General features: G+C 44.0%; 1 protein-coding gene across 1 annotated transcript in view; it reads left to right on the top strand.

Moving 5' to 3' along the window:
* The first annotated feature begins 270 nt into the window (after positions 1 to 270).
* LOC142462874 (uncharacterized) overlaps positions 271 to 20,771 on the top strand; it is a 60,377-nt gene continuing 39,876 nt past the window's right edge. Inside the window, exons 1-12 of the mRNA XM_075565089.1 lie at positions 271 to 448; positions 4,299 to 4,361; positions 5,254 to 5,409; positions 5,946 to 6,184; positions 7,864 to 7,986; positions 9,442 to 9,619; positions 10,020 to 10,157; positions 10,956 to 10,970; positions 13,227 to 14,024; positions 14,262 to 14,366; positions 16,097 to 16,305; positions 18,451 to 18,608. Of these exons, the coding sequence (XP_075421204.1) occupies positions 373 to 448; positions 4,299 to 4,361; positions 5,254 to 5,409; positions 5,946 to 6,184; positions 7,864 to 7,986; positions 9,442 to 9,619; positions 10,020 to 10,157; positions 10,956 to 10,970; positions 13,227 to 14,024; positions 14,262 to 14,366; positions 16,097 to 16,305; positions 18,451 to 18,608 (2,258 nt within the window). The 5' untranslated portion in view covers positions 271 to 372. The remainder of the gene's footprint in view (positions 449 to 4,298; positions 4,362 to 5,253; positions 5,410 to 5,945; positions 6,185 to 7,863; positions 7,987 to 9,441; positions 9,620 to 10,019; positions 10,158 to 10,955; positions 10,971 to 13,226; positions 14,025 to 14,261; positions 14,367 to 16,096; positions 16,306 to 18,450; positions 18,609 to 20,771) is intronic.

Consider the following 20,771-nt stretch of genomic DNA (forward strand, 5'->3'; position numbering starts at 1 on the left):
GAGATACAATGCCTTTCCCAAGGTCACAAGAGGCTGACACTGAGAATCAAACCTGGATCACCCACTTCAAAGGCAGTAACATTACCACTTAGCTACTCCTTCAGGGTCCAGCATAAGGAAATATAAGTACAACTTCTAACCCAATTGTTACGGAGAAACCACAGAACAAGGAAATGAGTGCGGTAAAATGTGACAACCATCAATCTTTATGATCTATGAAGGTCAAGGGACACCTACAGAGTCCTTCCCTCCTGTGAAAGCTTTATAAAGGGAGGGCAAAGGGAGCCACAATGCTCCTTACACCCAAGGGAAGTGTTTGTCCCATATGAGATTAAACGTTTGCTGTAAAGGTTTATTTTCAGGGAGAAGACGATGCATCTGCTATTTCTGGCCTTGCTGTTACCTTCCTGTGGGGGGACAATGTTCACCACGCTCGGGCGGTCCACAGGTAAGTGAGCTGCCACCGCGAATCTTTAGGATTTCATGACCTGATATAGGTTTAATGCCGCCCTAAGATATTTAATATCGAGCGTAAGAGCTCAGAATAACAAAGGTAATTTCATCGGTGACTGGTAATTGGTCATAAAAACAGGCAAAAAAGGGAACAATATTAATACTGGCACTCAAAGGTTTTGCATTACGGACTGAACCGATGATGTAATAAAATCCCTATTTCTCACATATACCGAAGTATTATTATTGCCTTATAAGATATTTTACACCAACAAATAATGATAAATTATTTAATAAATTTGATAGAATCCTACGTTATTGGAGACAGAATTTCATGTTTGCATCTAGTCGTTTTTCTAATCTCATTCTTTATGGAAACCAGTACATTTAGTCTCAATGTGAGGCAGACCTATAATATCCTAATATACGAGACAGACAATGGCTGTCACCAATGGCACTATTGGTAGATTTGTATCCAAGTGAAAATACCAGCCAGATGGAAGCTGTAGGGTATTTAGTGTAGGAAATCATAGATTGCCTTGCTGTTTCCTCCTGCTATGAGCTTCCAAATATAAAGTTTTACCTGCCACTCCTTCTCTAAGGTTTAGCTCAGATACAGCATTGATACATATAACCCCTTGCTTAGCTTCAATCAGGCAAATATAGTATTTATTATAAGGGAGGTGCTCAAAGGGATATGACTATTAGGCATGTATACTTAAGGGAAAGAAATCCCTGTACTATGCCACTTAACTCCCTTATACCAGAATTGCAATGTAAGTCACTTAGAACTTAGATAAGGTATCTAGTGTAAACATGACGATGACATTAATTAAAAGGAATGGTGAAAATAAATGTGAACTAGCGCTAAAGTGTAAAACACAGTGTGATATTAAAAAAAAAACCTCTAATAAAGGATGGCTGCCCGGTGATACTGCCAGTACTAACAGAATAACATAAAATAGAGAAAAACCTGGCGCCAAATTGTCAGTGGAATGTCCTGTACTCCTCAAGGGATCCGCACACTTGCTCGACAGACCATGCAAAGAAATAAACACAAACACACAAAAATCATAGCGCAACACTGTAGGGTGAGCAGTAATGCACTAATATATACAAACAATTAAGAATCCTAGCGACCTGCGGTCCTTTGTCTTGGCATAGTTCTTCTTTTTAATAAATAGTTGTTTTAATTGTCGCTAGGATTCTTAATTGTTTGTATATATTAGTGCATTACTGCTCACCCTACAGTGTTGCGCTATGATTTTTGTGTGTTTGTGTTTATTTCTTTGCATGGTCTGTCGAGCAAGTGTGCGGATCCCTTGAGGAGTACAGGACATTTCATTAATTAAAAGGAGCTACGGTGATAAGGCATCTACTAGGGTTTGATAACATTCCTATGAAGCAATTTCATTAATGGTAGGCTTCATAAGCAGTTTTGCCTACTGGTTAAGTAAACCAATTTGTTGCTTCCAGGGACTAATAGTTACAGTATATAGAAGTTTAATTGTATGCTGTGACCACAATAGGTACTGATTCATAGCACAGTTGTGCTCTGTGAATATTTGGTAACAATCTGGCAGTATTAGCAAGAGGTCTGGAATCCTTTGCTATCTGAAGGATAGCTATCACAAAGAGGTCAGCTTATATTAGCAGCCTGAAGGGCTATCATGCAGCTCTTATATTCTGCTAGTTTGATTGGGTTCAAAATATAAACAGTACAGTACAATCTCTGCTGCAGGAGTCACAATGATTTATAATCGTGTGCAAGCTTTAATGGGATAGAGCAAAATGGCTACAGTTGTGCTCTGTGCAGTGGAGTAGCTAGACATAGACGGGCCCCTGGGCAAAAAAAAATTCAGGACCCCATTAATATTAATACTGACTGCAATATTTTTCTTCCTCCCCCATCCTCTTTCTCATCATCTCTCCCCCTCTCCATCATAATCATCATCTCTTCTTCTCCTCAGTTATCCCCCTCCTCCTCATCTCTCCCCCTCATCCTCCTCCCCACCCCATCTCTCCCACCCCTCCCATATTCTCCCTCTCATTATCTTCATCATAATCTCTCCTCTCTCCCCCACCACCATCATTATCTCTCTCCCCCACCATAATCTCTCTCCCCCCACCATCATCACCCCCCATACCACCATCATCACCTCTCTCTCTCCCCCACCATCATCACCACTCTCCCACCATCATCACCTCTCTCCCCCTTCCTCCCCCATACCTAACTGTGGGTGGTCCGAGTTAAACAGAGGAGGCGGTAGAGAAATCAACAGCTGTCACACAGCAGAACAGGAAAGCAGGAGAGGAGCGAGCTCTAGTGGTGTGACCCGGAAGTCTTTCTTACTTCCGGTGTCTGCTGCCGGAGCGTGCGCCTCCTCTCCTGCTCTGACTGTGTCACAGCTGCTGATTTCTCTGCTGGCTTCTGTTTAATGCTGGGGCCCTCCGCCGCCACCAGGGGTGGGGGGAGAGCTGGCCCCCCAAGAGCCCTGGCCCCATGGCTTTATCCGGGCTGCCCGGGCTATAACTACCCACGACCCGTCGCCATGGCAACACGGCGTCAAATGACACAGCGGTGTCATGGCATGATGTCACAGACCCCCGCACGCCGTAAAGCAAGGTAGGGGGGCATGAGCACTATGGGGATCAGGCAGGGCGGTGCAGCGTGAATAGTTTGCACACCCCTGTAGTACATACAGGACCCCCAATAGTCTTTCTAATAGCTAGTAAAGTCCAATTGTTATATAATGCCTTCCTCAGTGAGGACTCCTTATACATTTATAATGCTATCCGATAACTCTAAAAACAACATGGCGTGAAGGCGTCAGTTAGACGGAGAAAGCGGGAGGTGTATGCGTGCACCGTGACGTGAGGTGCTTTCCCTATAATGTCATCTATGGAAGCCGATGCACGTTTTACATAGGTTTTCGCGTTCCCAAGGCTTTGGGTTTCGTTCGATACCTTATTGTCACGGGAGACTCCTGTGGCGGGTAGGATCTCGGTGGCCGGAACAGCAGGAGCGTAGTAGGGGTCACAATCAGAGGGTCAGAGGCAGGCGGCAGACAGCGAGGTCAGGTAACAAGCAGGGGTCCGAGGCAGGCGGCAGGTAGTGAAGTCAGGTAACAAGCAGAGGTCGGCAACGAGGAGACTGGAACAGGACAGGCGGGGTAGGACAGGTCCGGGAGCAGGGACTGAGAATGGGGAGCAGGGACTGAGACCGGGGAGTAGGGACAGAGACCGGGGAGCAGGGACTGAGACCGGGGAGCAGGGACTGAGACCGGGGAGCAAGGAACAACCAGGGACAAGCCAGATTACCAGCAAGGGCCTTTACTGCGAACAGACTCAAATACAGGTACAGGTACAGGAACAGATCAGGATAAAAGACAGAGGCATGTGCATAGGAGTCTGACTTGAAACAAAGGCAAGGAAACAAACAGGAAACAGAGCTATAAGACAGAGAGAGGAGCAATAAGAGGACAGACAGACAGACAGAGGAACCCAGAGGAAACAGAAGGCAGCAGCACACCCAGTGGACAAAGAAGAACTATGGCTAGGCAGGAGGTCTAGGAGACCCTGACACTTATTTTATATGATTGTATTAAAAGTTAAGATCTAAGTGGCTCACATTACAATTCTGGTACAAGGGAGTTAAATGCCATAGTACAGGGATTTCTTTTCATTCGATCAGATACCGGCATCTTTCTTTGCTTTTTCACCATTTATTACACTCATAAATATCATTGAAGCTTTCCTTCAGACACCGTAACATTTGAATAAGGTATTTATCAATTCTCTATATCATGACGGTAATGATGAATATTTTCTTATTGTTCCTACAGAGTTTGTTTTCCGTGTCAGTATGCCAATGTTTACAGAAAAAACACCATGTGTTGAACAGACAGGTATGAAATCTACATGCTTTTGTAATGATACATACAGGGTTTTGGGCAGATTTGTCCATGTCTAGTCCTTAGATAGGTACTTTATGGAGGCTGGTAGCAATATAGACAAGGGGAATCTAAATAATATATAAGAGAGGTAGTGAGTGAGTATAACTATTCACCTGAGAGCACCAGTGTACCTCGGATACATTGCACATAAATTACAGGATGGTAGCTGTAATTGTAGTCCAAAGTGAGAGAGTGGTTTTAAACAGCTGGCCGTTGGCTCATAAGTGCTCTAGTATTTGGAGGTATTCTCAGTATATCAGAGGCATACTGTGATAATGAGCTATTATTACCTTACTACACAGGGCTGGCAATAGATAACGCCTCTGAAACCCTGTGTAATAGCTCAGCACAAGTGTATGCAGATACTGCCTCAGTAGTACCAAGAGGGTCTAATTAATATATAAGTATAAATAAGTGCCTGGTTGGCTCTCAGATGTACCAATGCTCAAAGTAAGTCAAGAATTAGATTCTGGATATGCAAAGAGTACAAGCCTCCCCTTACCCTATTATATACAATAGTATCATTAGATAATTTTATATAGTTCTACTATTCAGAGCGTATTGATATGATATTGCGATGATACCCGTGAGGTCTGACGACACTCGCACCCGACGTACCTTTCACTCCTATTGGAGCTTTCTCAAGAGAGTGCTCATACATAGTACACAGAAAGTGCTCATACATGGTACAAAGAGAGTGCTCATACATGGTTCACAGAGAGTGCTCATACATGGTTCACATAGAGTGCTCATACATGGTACAATGTGCTCTCAGGTTTTGTAGTTTTGTGTAGATGTTTCTTTCAAGTTTTTATATTATCTGTTTGTTCTCTTGTTTTACTAGAGTCTTCATCCCTGACATATCTCGTGGACACAACTGGTTCTATGTCTGATGATCTTCAGCAACTAAAGCTGGTTAATGGTTGGCTCCTTGATCGTGTAACTGCACGATTTCCATGTGGCGTCCGGCAATATACCATGGTGGAGTTTAATGACCCCAGTAAGACATTACTAATACTGCTAATTGTAATCTCAACTTTGTTTTAAGGTACTAAATTCTTCACAGTTTAGCTTTTATTAACAATACATAAAAATGGCATTCTGTACATGTTAATAGTAAGGGGAGCTGTGTGTATTCTTTAAAGCTTATATACAACATTATCTGTGTATTATTTCATTTTAGTTCAACATCCACAACATGATGTAAAAAGTATTTCAGGCTATGCAACTAGAACTCTATGCAGAGAAGCAATTGATTAGACTAGTAGCTAAGGGGTTCATATTGGTTCGTTTTATTGCAGTAAGCCTACAAAGACCTTTATGTTGTATTTATTCTATTTTATTTCTTTCTTTCCTCCTTTCTCCCCCACCTCTCCTAGCCTTAGCACTAGTCACTGGAGTATGTTGTATCTCTTGGTGTGACCTTGTGCATTACCCTTAGATCTTGTATCACACAGGTGGAAATGATAAATAAAAATTATATGTTAAAATTGTTGCAAATAATTCTAATAATTTTTTTAATCTTATGCTTCTCAGCTGTTGGACCTGTTCGGATCACGCAGTCAAAGGCACAATTTGGCTATTTCTTCAATAACCTGGTGGCTACTGGAGGTGGCGATTGTCCTGAATTGGCACTGAAAGGACTTGAACTGGCTTTGGAGAATTCCCCACCCAATTCTTTTATTCTTGTGTTAACAGATGCATCTGCCAAAGATTACAATGAAATGGACTTAGTAGATAACATATATTCACTCATAAATACCACACAGTCACAGGTAGGGCATTTTGTGAAATCTCTCTGAGCATTTTCAGAAACTAAGGGGGTTATTTAAATAATTTTTGTGGATTTTAATCTGCCTTGGATCGGCCGGTTTGTGGATTAGTTTCAAAAAGGCTAAAACAGGATTTTGAGAGAAGAGAGAGGGAAAGAGATTAAGTAGTGTCTCCAGTTGTTTATATATCCCTGCAAATGAATTAGGGAGACATGCCTGTGCTGAAAAAGGAGCATAACTATATTTAAATGAGTCCCATCCCACATGTGCTAAAAGGATTTCCATACTAACTATATAGAGTTGATAAACCAAAGACACCAACCTAATGACTGGAATGGTGTCAGACTCAACGGGACTAGAACCCACAACCATTGCTTTTCCAGATTTCAGCTCTAGCAGTGTGTGCTAAACCAGCTGATTGCTTAGTAGAAGCATTACTGTCACATCCTATTTTTGAGCTCCTCACTGCTCACACGTGTAGTAATCTAGTTATTAGCGTATCTCACAGGTATCTCAGGTGTGCTCCACAAGGAACATTAAACTGTCAACAAGGAAATGGACGTGGTCTGCATTTCAAGGAAGCCAGGGGGAGGGAGCTACTATAGGTATATGAACTAAATGTGTGCTAAAGGAAGGATATGCACAATGGTGGCTACGGTATAATTGAACAGGAACAAAAATAGTCTCTGTGCCATCTGCCAGACACATACTGTACTTAATTGAACTACTTTATTGTAAAATTCAGGAAGTGATTCCACTTGCTTCCCACGGCACACAAAGTGTTATTGGGTTGACAAGTCTAAGGCACCTTAGGAATGGGGTATGGTGTCAGTCCCAACAGGATCAGAAATTGAACCAACACAAACTCTGTTATTCAGAACAACAGTTCTAGCAGTGTGAGCTAAACCAGCTGATGGCTCGCACCACTGTTACAGGGATAGAGAGAAGCATATCTAATAAGCAGTCTTCTGCCATGAGACACCTTCTGGTGCAGGAAGACACCTAACAGTCCATTTATTTGAATAGGCTGTAATGTATTGCCACACTGAATGTGCCTTATGGCAGAGCACTGCTTAGTAAATATGGCCCACTGTCTTTATCCTTAATAAGATTAGAAGTACTAACTCACGTCACCAGCTCACTTTGTCATATTATTGTGTGTCAGAACACCTGTGTTTTATTTCATCTCACCTGGCCTCACAAACTCATAACTCAATTGAAAGTTTCTCGCTCTGATTCCAGCAACGGATTACCGAATTCAATATGAAATTCAAGTTCGGATCCTTACAAACCCGCCGGATTGTATCCTGTGACGGATTTTAATGAATCCTCTCTTCTCTTTAGTGCCCAATCCGCAGACAGATTTTATTGGGGGGTTGGGTGGGGGGTGTGGGGAGGGGGGTTTGAATGTGGTTAAAACAATACACAGAATTCCGGAATACAGATTTGGACGGGTTCACCTGCCTCTAGTTATTTGTCAAGGTCTTCAGGCTGCAAAACGTGGGCAGAAAAGCTGCACTAGATAAATCATGGAAAAGTTTTCCAACAAAAATCAACAGGATTCCTTGTTTTGATAAATGGGGTGCAGTATTTTTGCTCCAGTTTCACAGCTGGGAGACATCAATGAATGCCCCCTTAAAGGTGAATACTAAGTGATCCAGTGTGCAATTTTTTTTTTCCAGGTCTTCTTTTTGATTACTGGACTCTGCTCAGGTTTGAATGATCCGGGGTTCCTTATCTACAGAGATATTGCCTCTCAGAGTTTTGGACACGTCTTTCAAGTCAGCCTTTCCGATTTGGGTAAAGTAAGTACATTTTTTTACCTCTTTCTTTTACTTTACCAAAAGTCACATTTTAAGCTTGCCCCACCAAATCATATTTAAATCCCTAGAAACACAGAATTAATGGAAGATAACGTGCATTTGGATAATCCTTGCTGACAGAGGTGCCTGCAATACCACTTGTTTTGTAGTCTTAAATGGACACAAGTTAGAATAGTAGGGGGCCCCTGCTGCAGCCACACTAATAGGATAGGGTGATGAACGGTGCTTAGGGTGTACATACAGTAGTGAAGGAATAGAGAGAGAACCCTGTATAGCACTCAGGTTCACGCTCTGATGGTAGATGAGTGATTTAAAACATAAACTTTATTAATAGCATATATTAAAATGGTGGATGTTGGAACAACGTGCTGGAGGTAGGTTGATCCTGAATAATAGTAGCCGTGTTGGCTCCGGATCAGATAATATCTTATATACCAGATATAACTATATTGGAACACTGGTAACAAAACGGCACATAGATCCTGGTGTGGACCTGTGTGATGGGTGTGGGTTCCTGGGTGTGCTAATAAAGGTACTGAAGTAACATATCACACACTGGCATAGTCTGCGTACTTCCTTTATTAAGGTGGTAAGTATGATATGTATATATATGTGCTGGTAGACGCTGGGAACGAGTATAGTATGATTCTCAGCAGTCGTGAGTGCAGTCAGCTAATTAACCACTCTATATATATGGGCCATATAGCCAGAGACACCCATATATATAGAGTGGTTAATTAGCTGACTGCACTCACGACTGCTGAGAATCATACTATACTCGTTCCCAGCGTCTACCAGCACATATATATACATATCATACTTACCACCTTAATAAAGGAAGTACGCAGACTATGCCAGTGTGTGATATGTTACTTCAGTACCTTTATTAGCACACCCAGGAACCCACACCCATCACACAGGTCCACACCAGGATCTATGTGCCGTTTTGTTACCAGTGTTCCAATATAGTTATATCTGGTATATAAGATATTATCTGATCCGGAGCCAACACGGCTACTATTATTCAGGATCAACCTACCTCCAGCACGTTGTTCCAACATCCACCATTTTAATATATGCTATTAATAAAGTTTATGTTTTAAATCACTCATCTACCATCAGAGCGTGAACCTGAGTGCTATACAGGGTTCTCTCTCTATTCCTTCACTATTAAATGGACACAAGTAAAGAATGACACACTGTGTTCTCATTTGCATGCCATTACCCAGAATCCCTGGCTGCAGTGGAAGCACTGTATGCTAAGAGATATGGGGAAAGCAGTGTTGTAATGTAGACATGTCTGAGACTTGTGACGGTGCTCACAAGTGGTATTTTTATTTGCTGTACACTATGCTGTGAAAGGTTTTTGTCACTTTTTCACCCGCCATAACTTGTTTTGTATCCTTTTATTGTAACACATATTTCCGTTTGTTCAAGGTGTTTAACTACTTGGACTTCACACTTTCAAGGCCCCTTAACAGCTCCAGACGACTGTTCTCAGGAGAGTATAATGTCGGCAATCACACTGACAGATTTCCAGTGGAAGATAACTTCACTGCATTAATAGTGTCCACTGATGGTGTGGTTTACTCCATAAGAGTTGTTGGACCTGACTGTAAGTACATAGTGCTTAATTATCTGATTCCTCACAGCTAGGTGCCAAAACTAGGGAGTGCGCAATTAGTCATATTAAAAAATAAATATATATATATATTGCAAGCATTAACATTTTGCATGCTTTGAATTCCTGAGTGTCAGGATAGGCTCCTAATAACATGAACATGCCCAAAAAGAGGCACGTTTACTGCAGATATGGAAAGGCCTCCCAAGATCAGGAATTAAGGAGCAGTAAATTAGGGTCAACTTAGTCATATTAACCTCTTCAGTGTCAGATGCGCCAGAGACACATTGTTCTGCAAAGATTTGCTGCTCTCGCTGGCAGTAAAAGAATGAAGATAATGGCTGTATAGGGATAACTGCTCACTTTTGATCAAATTATGCATTGTTTTTTGTAGATATTGATCTAGAAATCAAGAAGATCGTGTCTGAACTTTGGGGGTCGATGTATCTCTTGAAAAATCCTAGAAAAGGAATTTGGACAATGTTTATATATGCAGAAGGTCGACATTCTGTTAGAGTCGAGGGATTTACAGGTGCGGTATACAAACAATCTGTAATTGTAACCATTAGTGACCTAGTATAGTTACTGTATACATAAGAGAAATCAACCCAAACTGTCAGAGCAGGTAGAATGATACCGTTTATAAATATCTTAATATTGATAGAATAATTGTGATTTGGGTCCAAGGAGCTTTGCCCCATATGTGCTATTAGTCTCTCTTAAAATCACCGACAATTCAAAGACATAAAAATGTTAAACTTTTAGTTTATTGTTTTTAGTCATATTTGGGGGAAGGGAATAAGGGGACAGGGAAAGCAGGGAACACATCACAACACTGAAAAACAATTCAAATACATTTAAGAGCACTTTAACCAGTGACGTTACCTAAAGTTAACCCACTCGTCTGTGCCTAATTGTCTTGAAAACTATTGTCCTCGCATTGCGATCCGTCAGCTTATACTAAGACAAGCAGACATGAATACTGTACCATTCCTCCAGTCTCAGAGGTAGCACCTGTAACCCAGGCATACCTCTTATTCATTGAATCACACAGTGCACGTCCAGCCCTAAAGTAGCACAATGCAGTAAGTGTGTGACATTTGGAATGTGAAATAAAAATACCCATTAATTGCCGAAGGGACCTGCACATTATAACACTCTCCAATATTAAAGAGGTTTAAGGCAATAATACCAAGTTTCACAGACACTCCCTAGTGTAAAAATATCAAACATGGACTTTTCTATTTAGTATTTTATGATGTTTATACATTCAATACATTTTTGTTCTAATTTCTCTCTCTCTCTCTCTCTCTCTCTCTTTTTTTTTTAGCGACCAACATATCATGTAAGTGATTCTTCTTCTAGTGAATGGATAAATGAATGTGGAAATGCAGTGAGCATGTTTCATGTAGTGTATTATTTATATTATATGTTGTATTTTTGCTAAGGTTTGCTCTACTTAATGCAGGGGTTCTCAACTCCAGTCCGCAAGACTCGCCAACAGGTCAGGTTTTCAGGATATCCCTGCTTCAGCATAGGTGGCTCAATCAGTGGTTCAGTCAGAGAGACCTGTTGTGGGTTCTTGAGGACTGGAGTTGAGAATCCCTGACATAAGGTATAAAGTGGTGCAAGAAAAAGTCCCAGTACTGTGTCAAAGGGCAATATCAGGACTTCAATACATAACCCCCATGGTATTAAACCAAAGCAAACTAAAAGTCAATATCAAGTATGAATACATAGACAAACATCCATTTCCAAATACTCAGGATCTCAAGATGAAAAGCCACCGTTTCAATACTCTGTGATTTGGGCTAAACTTCACATAAGGGTCACAAGGCCCTTTATATACTGCCATTTATTGCAATTTTCTCTAAATTCTATTCAAAAGGGGCAACATTATGACTAATGTGAACTTTTCAATTTTATTTTAACAGAAAACTACCAAAAATGTTGCAAAGACAATTTGAAGAGATTCGCACATTTCTAATCTCAGTATATATATTAGAAAAGAAAAAAGAGAGTGAGCGCACGCCCCATAGCATAATACAGTACATTTATTGGGAAAGGGGATGGGGGGGGTAAAAAATCCACTCACAAGGGTAAGTTAAAATCAAGCAGTGTGTGAAATATATCACCTCCAACTCTGGTCACTCAGCCTCCAGACCCTGCAGTCCAAATCTCACTTGAAGCTGCTGGTAGATGTTCTCTGGTGCATGAGTAGAAAGGCTCCTTAAAATCAATGATGCAGTCTTTGAGTTTTAGGAAAATCTCCAATCTCTGCTGGCCGCAATGTGTATCAGCGCTCGATACGGCCCGTCATGCGCTTGCGTGATGACGCAGTTCCGTTCCCTGATGCGTTTCGTCACGTGCTGTGACTTTCTCAAAGGGTTGCTGGTGAATCCTGCCCTCACTAATATATATATATATATTATATTATAATCAAAAATGAATAGACGATACCGTTCTGTGGCTAACGAAATGCTTTTATTCTTGCGAGCTTTCGAGATACACTGATCTCTTCTTCCGGCGATGTTACAATGAATGAAGCCAAAAAAAGGGTTTTAACTTTAAAACAGTGCATACTGGAATGTGATCTGTGATTGAAGTTTATCCCTTCTCCCTGTGCAGTATGCGTTTTATGACTTGAGGTGTTAAATGGTCCCTGAATGTTGTTGATGTAAGAGTGTGTGTGTGTATGTCTGTATGTAATATAAATTGGTAAAGAGTACACAGTGTATACAGCACTTTACAAAAGGTGTGTGTGGAGAGAGAGTGTATGTCAATGGTGTGGGAATGTAAGAGGCTGTGGCATAACTAAAAGTGTGTGTGGATACTATGTGGTCCCTATTGGTATATAGGGATGTAATTACATGGAGTATATGTATATGTAAGAGACAGCTGTGTGTGTGTGTATATATATATATATATATATATATATATAGCGCAGTATGTATGGACATGGCCTTTGGCACTCATGGGAAGAGAGTTCCCTCATGTCAGTAATGACTCATAAAACTTCGGTCTCGGTTTAGACCATCTCTAAGTGTCCCAAACAGTTGCATACATTTGTATTCATGTAACCACCTCTCATTCGGTGTTCTAAGATTATTTTATTAAAGCTCAGCTAATACGGTACAGATACCTCTACATTATTATATTATATATATAAATACAGTGGTGTGAAAAATAAAGTACACCCTCTTTGAATTCTATGGTTTTACATATCAGGACATAATAACAATCATCTGTTCCTTAGCAGGTCTTAAAATTAGGTAAATACAACCTCAGATGAACAACAACACATGACATATTACACCCTGTCTTTCCCCCTGCAGCTAGCTGCAGACCGGGGAACTCAGCTGCACGCGCCACTAGCCTGCCAGGCGCGCGTGCAGCACAGACAGCGGGCCGTAGCCTTTCCCTGTAGGACAGAGTAACCTCCCGTATTGCAGATGCTGATAGCAAATTAAATAATAGAAAATGAGTTCATCCTTTTAATATTTACTACATGTGGATAATTTGTTGTTTCATTCACATGGTGGATTAATAACAATTTATGGAGCTATTGAACTATTCGTTTTGTACGTCTCTATTTGTCCAGCTGCCGCCCGTTGCTCAGAATGTCACCCCAGTGCTACGTGTGAAGAATACCTCGGCTACTTGGAATGTTCCTGCAAAGATGGGTTCATTGGTGATGGCTTCACATGCTCAGATATTGATGAGTGTGCCTATTCCTGGTCAAACAACTGTTCTGCTGGAGTTTGTAAAAATACGTTTGGTTCTTATACCTGCCTGTGTTCAAGTGGATACACAAAAACCTCTGGAAATATTTGTGTTGATGTTGATGAGTGTTCTAATTCTGACCTTAACAAGTGTCATCCACTAGCAACTTGCACAAATTACATTGGCTCTTATTCTTGCCAGTGTCCCATTGGCTACATTGGTGATGGGTTCTTCTGTATAGTTGATGATTGCTCAAAAGGTGTATGTGGCTTTGGGGTAGACTGCATCAAATCCAACATGTCCTACTATTGTTCTGACCCATGTGTCACCCATACCGTTCTCAATGAGCCCTGGAGAAGTACGTCCAATATCTATGTATCTATTGCGAATTGTGACAGTGATAAAGAAGGGTGGTATCGCTTCATAGGCAGTGGAGGTGTTCGCATGCCAGAAACCTGTGTGCCTGAGCTCAGATGCCATACGCATGCGCCATTGTGGTTACGTGGATCACATCCTCTACTTACTGATGGCATTGTAAATCGCACTGCTTGTGCCCACTGGAGTGGAGATTGTTGCTTATGGTCAACAACTATCGAGATTAAGGCTTGTCCTGATGGCTACCACGTCTACAAATTAAATGGACCAAAAAATATCTGCAGTTTGGCCTATTGTACAGGTAAATTCACCGCAATCATTCCAATAGTTATTGTACAGCAGACAGGGACATATCTACTAAGCAGTCTTCTGCCATTAAACACCTTCCAGTGCTGGAAAACACCTTATAGCCTATGCAAGTTAATGGGCTGTAAGGTATCTTTCAGGCAGAAGGCTTCTTGTGGCATAAGACTGTTCAGTAAATATGGTCCATAATGTTCCTATTGATGTATCATAACTCCATGTTAATCTCATCTAGATCCAGCTACAGCCAGTGATTCATGCACATGTGCAGAAGGTGAAGAATGCAAACTGGTTGATGGAGCTTATGGGTGTTACTGCAACGATACATTTAAAGTGTCTGGTACGTTCAACTAAATACAAAATATCAATAATTACAAACGCACACATGCACACACACATGCACACACACATGCACACACACACAAATTTCATAATTTTGGTGTTCTTTTACATTGTTTCGAAAACAGGATATGACTGAGCACTCAAAAATGAATAAAGAAATCCAATGTTCACGTGTAATAGAATATAGGTGCTACCTCCAGCTAATGACAGAGGGTCCCTGCTCTGTAAATTAAAGAGAGATAGAGGTATCCAAGCTGTGCACTCTACACAATCATTTATTTATACATCATTATGTACAAGCATAGAACTGATGTTTCACTCCATCCCGTGCCTTCATCGGGGCGCCAATGATTTTGGATGAACCGAAATTTTGGTTCTATGCTTTGATATTATGATATAAATAAACTATTTTGAGAGTTTTCAGCTTGGATGCCTGTATCCATCATTCTTTTATTCATCATTTTATTCAATAAACAAACAAATGAATAGAAGACCATTCAGCATATTGAATATACAGTAGAATTAATGGCAACATAATAAGACCATTGCTTAGGATGCACAGGCGTTGTCATACATCAGGATGCAGTGTGAAATTATTCCAAGTGAAGGGATATATGTTAAAATGCCCATTATCCTTGAATATGTCTTTGATGCACTAGAAGGCCATTATTCTATAAAGTGCGAGATCCAGCGCTATCGCATGGAAAGCCCTATTGACGTTGTGGAAAACTGCTCCCTTTATGTAGCGCGTCTGCTTGCCAGGCTCTTCCTGACACAGTCTTCTAGGGGTTGGTTTGTATGAAAGGGGGACAAACACGTATATACACACAAGGGGCACTCAACCCACAACCTTCAGTGGCTTACAGTATATCTCCATCAGTGACACTACACATTTTTAAACACTGTCACTTTAATTCAAAACAAACTCATAAAAATAACACCTATTCCCTTTAGGGAAAACAAATTCAACTTTGCTTCAGCCCTTTCTAACCACAGCTGGCCAACTATACTGGTTCACAGCTTAAAACATGCCCTGGCATATGCAACAATGTATACCGTCTCTGCATACAATAATAAAGGGTTTTCCTTATCTGTTAGTCCATTGGAGCAGAAATTAACGCTTTAGCACGGCCTTGTGTCCTTCCTTCCTAGAGGAACTCGGCCCCATGTGAGCTCAGAGAAACTCTCATCTGTAAATCCACTGTCAAGGACAGGACATCCCCGCTTCAGCACAGTCTTTTGTCCTTCCTTCTTCCTGTGTTTGTGAACCCATGCAGCCCCAGCAGACTCCGCGACCACTGTCCAGCGGGTCTAAGGAACTGTGCCAGCCTGCCTTGCTGGGGAGCACTTTCCCTGTCCCCTTCCCTGACGGAAAACAATCTCTCTCTGGCTCTCAGTCTGGCAGCTTCCTGTGTCTTTTGAAACACTTCCTCATTCAGCCTGATTAATTAGGCAGCAGCTGTTGTTGGCTATTCCAGGGGATTAACTCTTTGAGAGCTGGAAAGTCCCATAGCTACTAGCTCCCTAGTCCATTAGAACAGTGACTCCATCACAACGTCTATGGGGCTTTCCATACGATAGCGCCATATCGCCACCCCCCATACTTTATAGACTAAGGGCCAAAGTATCCTAGATTTTAGAGTTTAGGCTTAAGCACTATATCAGATGCAGCTTAAAAGAAAGTCAGAATTCAAAATAAAATAACATCTACACATTTTGTTTTTCAAGTTATTGAAGATATGCGCCCTGAGCTGACATGTGGGGCACATTATATCAAAGCTTCATTTCGGAAATGTCAGCTGAAAAGTCTGAACCTGAATGTCAGCAATATATATCTAAAAGACCGGAGCTGCTTTGGTATTCAAGATGATAACACTACAAACACGTTTTCGGTTCTGTCTTCTCTTCAAGCAGGAATATGTGGAATGCAGTTAATTGTAAGTGTTGCTTAGATACTTTTTCTTCTAACGTATGATAATTGTTACTGCTTTATTTCCTCTGTTAGGTATAATCATCTAACTGGCCTCTAACAGGAATAATATAGTATTTATTGTATATTTATTTGAATGATTATTGTGCTGTTCATAGTAGGATCATATTAACTAAGAGAAACTCAGCGCATTCGACATCCTACGACTCATACTATTTTGGTGCCTATTGTAAGGTTGCAGGTCTATGATTGTGGGGGCGGCCGTAGGCTCCTCCCTCAATCTCTTTAAATAAGCCTCCAGCTCCACTCCTCACTCTGCCTTTGCAGCTGTAGCATCCTCCTCCCTTCCCTCCTCCATTTCAATAATCTCTCCTTCAAGGGTGGGCCTCCTCTTTCAGACCTAACCTGTACATCCCCCCCATGCCAAAGTCTATTCCCATCCCTAGTCGTAGCATTCCTCCCAAGTTGCTTTGTTCCTCCCAATTCACATACTTTTTCCCAAGTTGCAATACTTCCTCTGAGTCACTCTATTTCTCTGCCTAGCATAAGCCTCAGACACAGTTATATGGACCATAGCCAGTGGCATACAGTAGCTAGACATGGGTGGGCCCCCAGGCAAAAACTTTTTCAGGGCCCCATTAAAATTAATACTGACGGCAATTTTTTTCTCACTCTCCCCATCCTCTCCCTGATCCTCTCTCATCATCCCTCCTCATCTCTCCCCATCCCTCTTCATGATAATCTCTCCCCCACCACATCATAATCACCATCTTTCCCCTCCTCCTCATCTCTACCCCTCCTCCTCCTCCTCATCCTCCTCATTCTCTCCACCTCATCCTCCTCATCTCTCCCCTTCCTCCTCCTCATTATTTCTACTCCTCATCATCTCTCCCCCTCCTCCTCATCATCTCTCCCCCTCATCATCACCATCACCAGCTCCCCCCTCATCACCATCATCAGCTCTCCCCCATCATCATCATCACCATCACCTCTCCCCCCCATCATCACATCTCCCTCCCATCATCACATCTCCCCCTCATCATCACATCTCCCGGTCATCATCACATTTCTCCCTCATCATTATCATCATCTCTCCCTTCCTCCTCCTCTATGCCTACCTGGTGATAGAGACAGGTGGGGGAGATGGTATGTGGCAGCGGCGGACCACCAGCATTAAACAGATGATAAGCCGGCAGAGGAATCAGCAGTTGTTACACAGGCAGAGCAGGAAAGCAGGGGAGGTGCGCGCTCTAGTGGTCTGACCCGGTGTCTACTGCTAGAGCGCGCTCCTCCCAGGCCATCTTGCTCAGCCTTTGTAACAACTGCTGATTCTACTGCCAACTTAGGTCGCAATTATAGTGAGCGCGACGGCGCATGCGATTTTGCGCACTGCAGCAGATTTTTGAAAATAATAATTATTTTGTCTTTTCACGCGACGGCCACGTCACGGCCGCGTCACGTGAGCGGTTCAGCCAACGAGGGCAAACCAGCCTAGTGACGCGTCCACCACGCCTTCGCCATGCCATTTCATCGCCTCCATCTAAAAGTGCACACATCGCAAGGGCGAGAGGTGTGGGCTCCGACGCATGCGTGCGAGCCTACTATAAATGAAGCCTCATCTTCTGTTTAATGCCGGGGCCCACCACCGCCGTATACCATTTCCCCCTGCCTGTCTGAAGAGAGAGATTCGCCGCCGACAGAGAGGGGACCGGGGGGGTGGTGGGGAGCGAGGAATGTGGTAACCCCAAGAACATGCCCCCCAAGAGCGTGGCCGCCAGGGCTGCCTGGGCTAAATCTACGCCCCTGACTATAGCCTTTTGGGATTAAGAGCTAAGTGGTGTGGTGTGTTGTTTAAACGCTGTAAGACGCACATAGTCAAGTGTTCTACAAAATGTCCTGCAATGGAACTATTACATTGGTATACAGTAGTTAAAGAATATGTAGCTGAGTGCTCTCTCATTATCACAACTGCACTATGTATTTCTAAGTGGGACTGCAACGTCACAACTGCAATGTAACTTTGAGCTGCAAAAAGACTTATTGTGCAACAACCAGATTCGTAAAGAGTTTACACTTATTAGTAGAAAAGTACACTTTTTGCATTACTGGTAACTCTGTTAATTGCTGATTTCCCCCCCCTCTCATCATGCAGAAAAATGAAACACACGCCACGTACACAAACACGCTGTACTTTTCATTGGAAACTGATAGTATAATCATTAGAGATGAGGAAGTGAGTATAATAATGTCCTGCACGTACCAACTGGATATGAAGCTCAGCCTTGAGACAGCCCTACGTCCTATTGTCAGGTACTTCTATAATTAATATCTGCGCTTATTTATTCCCCTAATGTACAGGGTCATTTAGACCTCATGTCCCAGACACACTTAGATTATGGGCGGTAAACATGTGTGAAAAACCCTCCAGTGGACAACATACAGTGCAGCAAAGATAGAGAACAGCAACTAAATAGTCTGTGGGAAACAGCATGATTTGTTAGACTCTGCAATACTGTACTCTTGTGATCTCACAAATTATCATAAGATTAAATGAAAACAACTATGGTATCCTTTGTGTGAGCTATGTGATAAATTTGGTGAATGTAGGGTTTGCTTTGTGTACTGTTATGATCTCACAAATTATCTTATGATTATAAATGAAATCACTTAAGGTATCTTTGTGTGAGCACCAAGCATGTTTCATATCTACTTCTGCTAATGCCCAGCAGAGGGATGGGTTCTTCTTCTGTCTATTAGAGTAGATTATAAGGCATCAGCAAGATTCTAGAAAAAGGTATGAGATTTGGGACAATACTTGTCAGAGAAGAACATGACAGTGCATAGGGATTTGCTTTCTATATCACTGATCTTTTATACTATATTAGTGAAAGCACTGTATGCCTGCCTGCCTGCCTGCCTGCCTGCCTGTGTCCCTAGGGGAAATCTCATTGGTCCCTTGGGCCGCCCCCGCACACCTCTCATTGGCCTGAGGTGGAGGCACACCTCTCATAGGCCTGAGGCGGAGTGACGGGCGGCCCAAACACACACACACACACCCACACTCACACGCTCTCTCTCTCTACCCTCCTTAACGGCTGACACACACACACACACACACACACACACACACACACACACACACACACACACACACACACACACACACACACACACACACACACACACACACACACACACACACACACACACACACACACACACACACACTCTCTCTCCACCCTCCTTAACGGCTGACACTCTCTCTCTCTCTCTCTCTCTCTCTCTCTCTCTCTCTCTCTTCTCTCTCTCTCTCTCTCTCTCTCTCTCTCTCTCTCTTTCTCTCTCTTCTCTCTTCTCTCTCTCTCTTCTCTCTCTCTCTCTCTCCACCCTCCTTAACGGCTGCCCGATCCTTGACCCCCCCCCCGCCCTTCCCGGCCGCTGGCCCGCAACAACGGAACCCCCCCTATCACCACTCCGCGGGACCTCAACATCACCCTCTCTCCCGGTGCTTCCCCCCCCCCCCCAGAGCACCCTCTCTCCCGGTGCTCACCCGCTCTCCCGGTGCTCACCCGCTCTCCCGGTGCTCACCCGCTCTCCCGGTGCTCCCTCTCCCCCGGTGCTCCCTCTCCCCCCCCCCCAGAGCACGCTGTCGCCGCTCTCACCTTCAGGCCTAGAGGCCCCGCCCCCAGCTCACCATCCCCGCGCGCGCTGCTCCCGCTCTCTCAGTCGAGAGCTGTACGGGCCGCGGCCCACACCACCTCCTGACCTGAGCGTCTCAGCTCCGCATCGCCGGGGGAAACGGAGACCGCCGAGGAACCCGAGGAGGAGCGCGGCCCGGTGCGAGGTAAGTAACCACACGGGAAGGGATCTTTCACCCCCCGGCCCGGCGCTTCACCCCACCCGGCGCTTCACCCCCCCGGCCTGGCCCTTCACCCGGCCTGGCGCTTCACCCCCCCCCCCGCCCTGGCCCTTCACCCCCCCCCCAACCCTGCCCTTCACCCCCCCCCCCCCCCGACCCTGCCCTTCACCCCCCCCCGACCCTGCCCTTCACCCGGCCTGGCACTTCACCCCCCCCGGCCTGGCCGCCCTTCACCCGGCCTGGCGCTTCACCCCCCCCGCCCTGGCCCTTCACCCCCCCCGACCCTGCCCTTCACCCCCCCCCGGCCCTGCCCTTCACCCCCCCCCCCGGCCCTGCCCTTCACCCCCCCCCGGCCCTGCCCTTCACCCCCCCCGGCCCTGCCCTTCACCCCCCCCCGGCCCTGCCCTTCACCCCCCCCCCGGCCCTGCCCTTCACCCCCCCCCCGGCCCTGCCCTTCACCCCCCCCCCGGCCCTGCCCTTCACCCCCCCCCCCGGCCCTGCCCTTCGCCCCCTCCGGCCCTGCCCTTCGCCCCCTCCGGCCCTGCCCTTCGCCCCCGCCCTCCCTGCCCTTCGCCCCCGCCCTCCCTGCCCTTCGCCCCCGCCCTCCCTGCCCT

Source organism: Ascaphus truei, chromosome 11, assembly GCF_040206685.1.
Source record: "Ascaphus truei isolate aAscTru1 chromosome 11, aAscTru1.hap1, whole genome shotgun sequence".
Taxonomy (NCBI): Eukaryota; Metazoa; Chordata; class Amphibia; order Anura; family Ascaphidae; genus Ascaphus; species Ascaphus truei.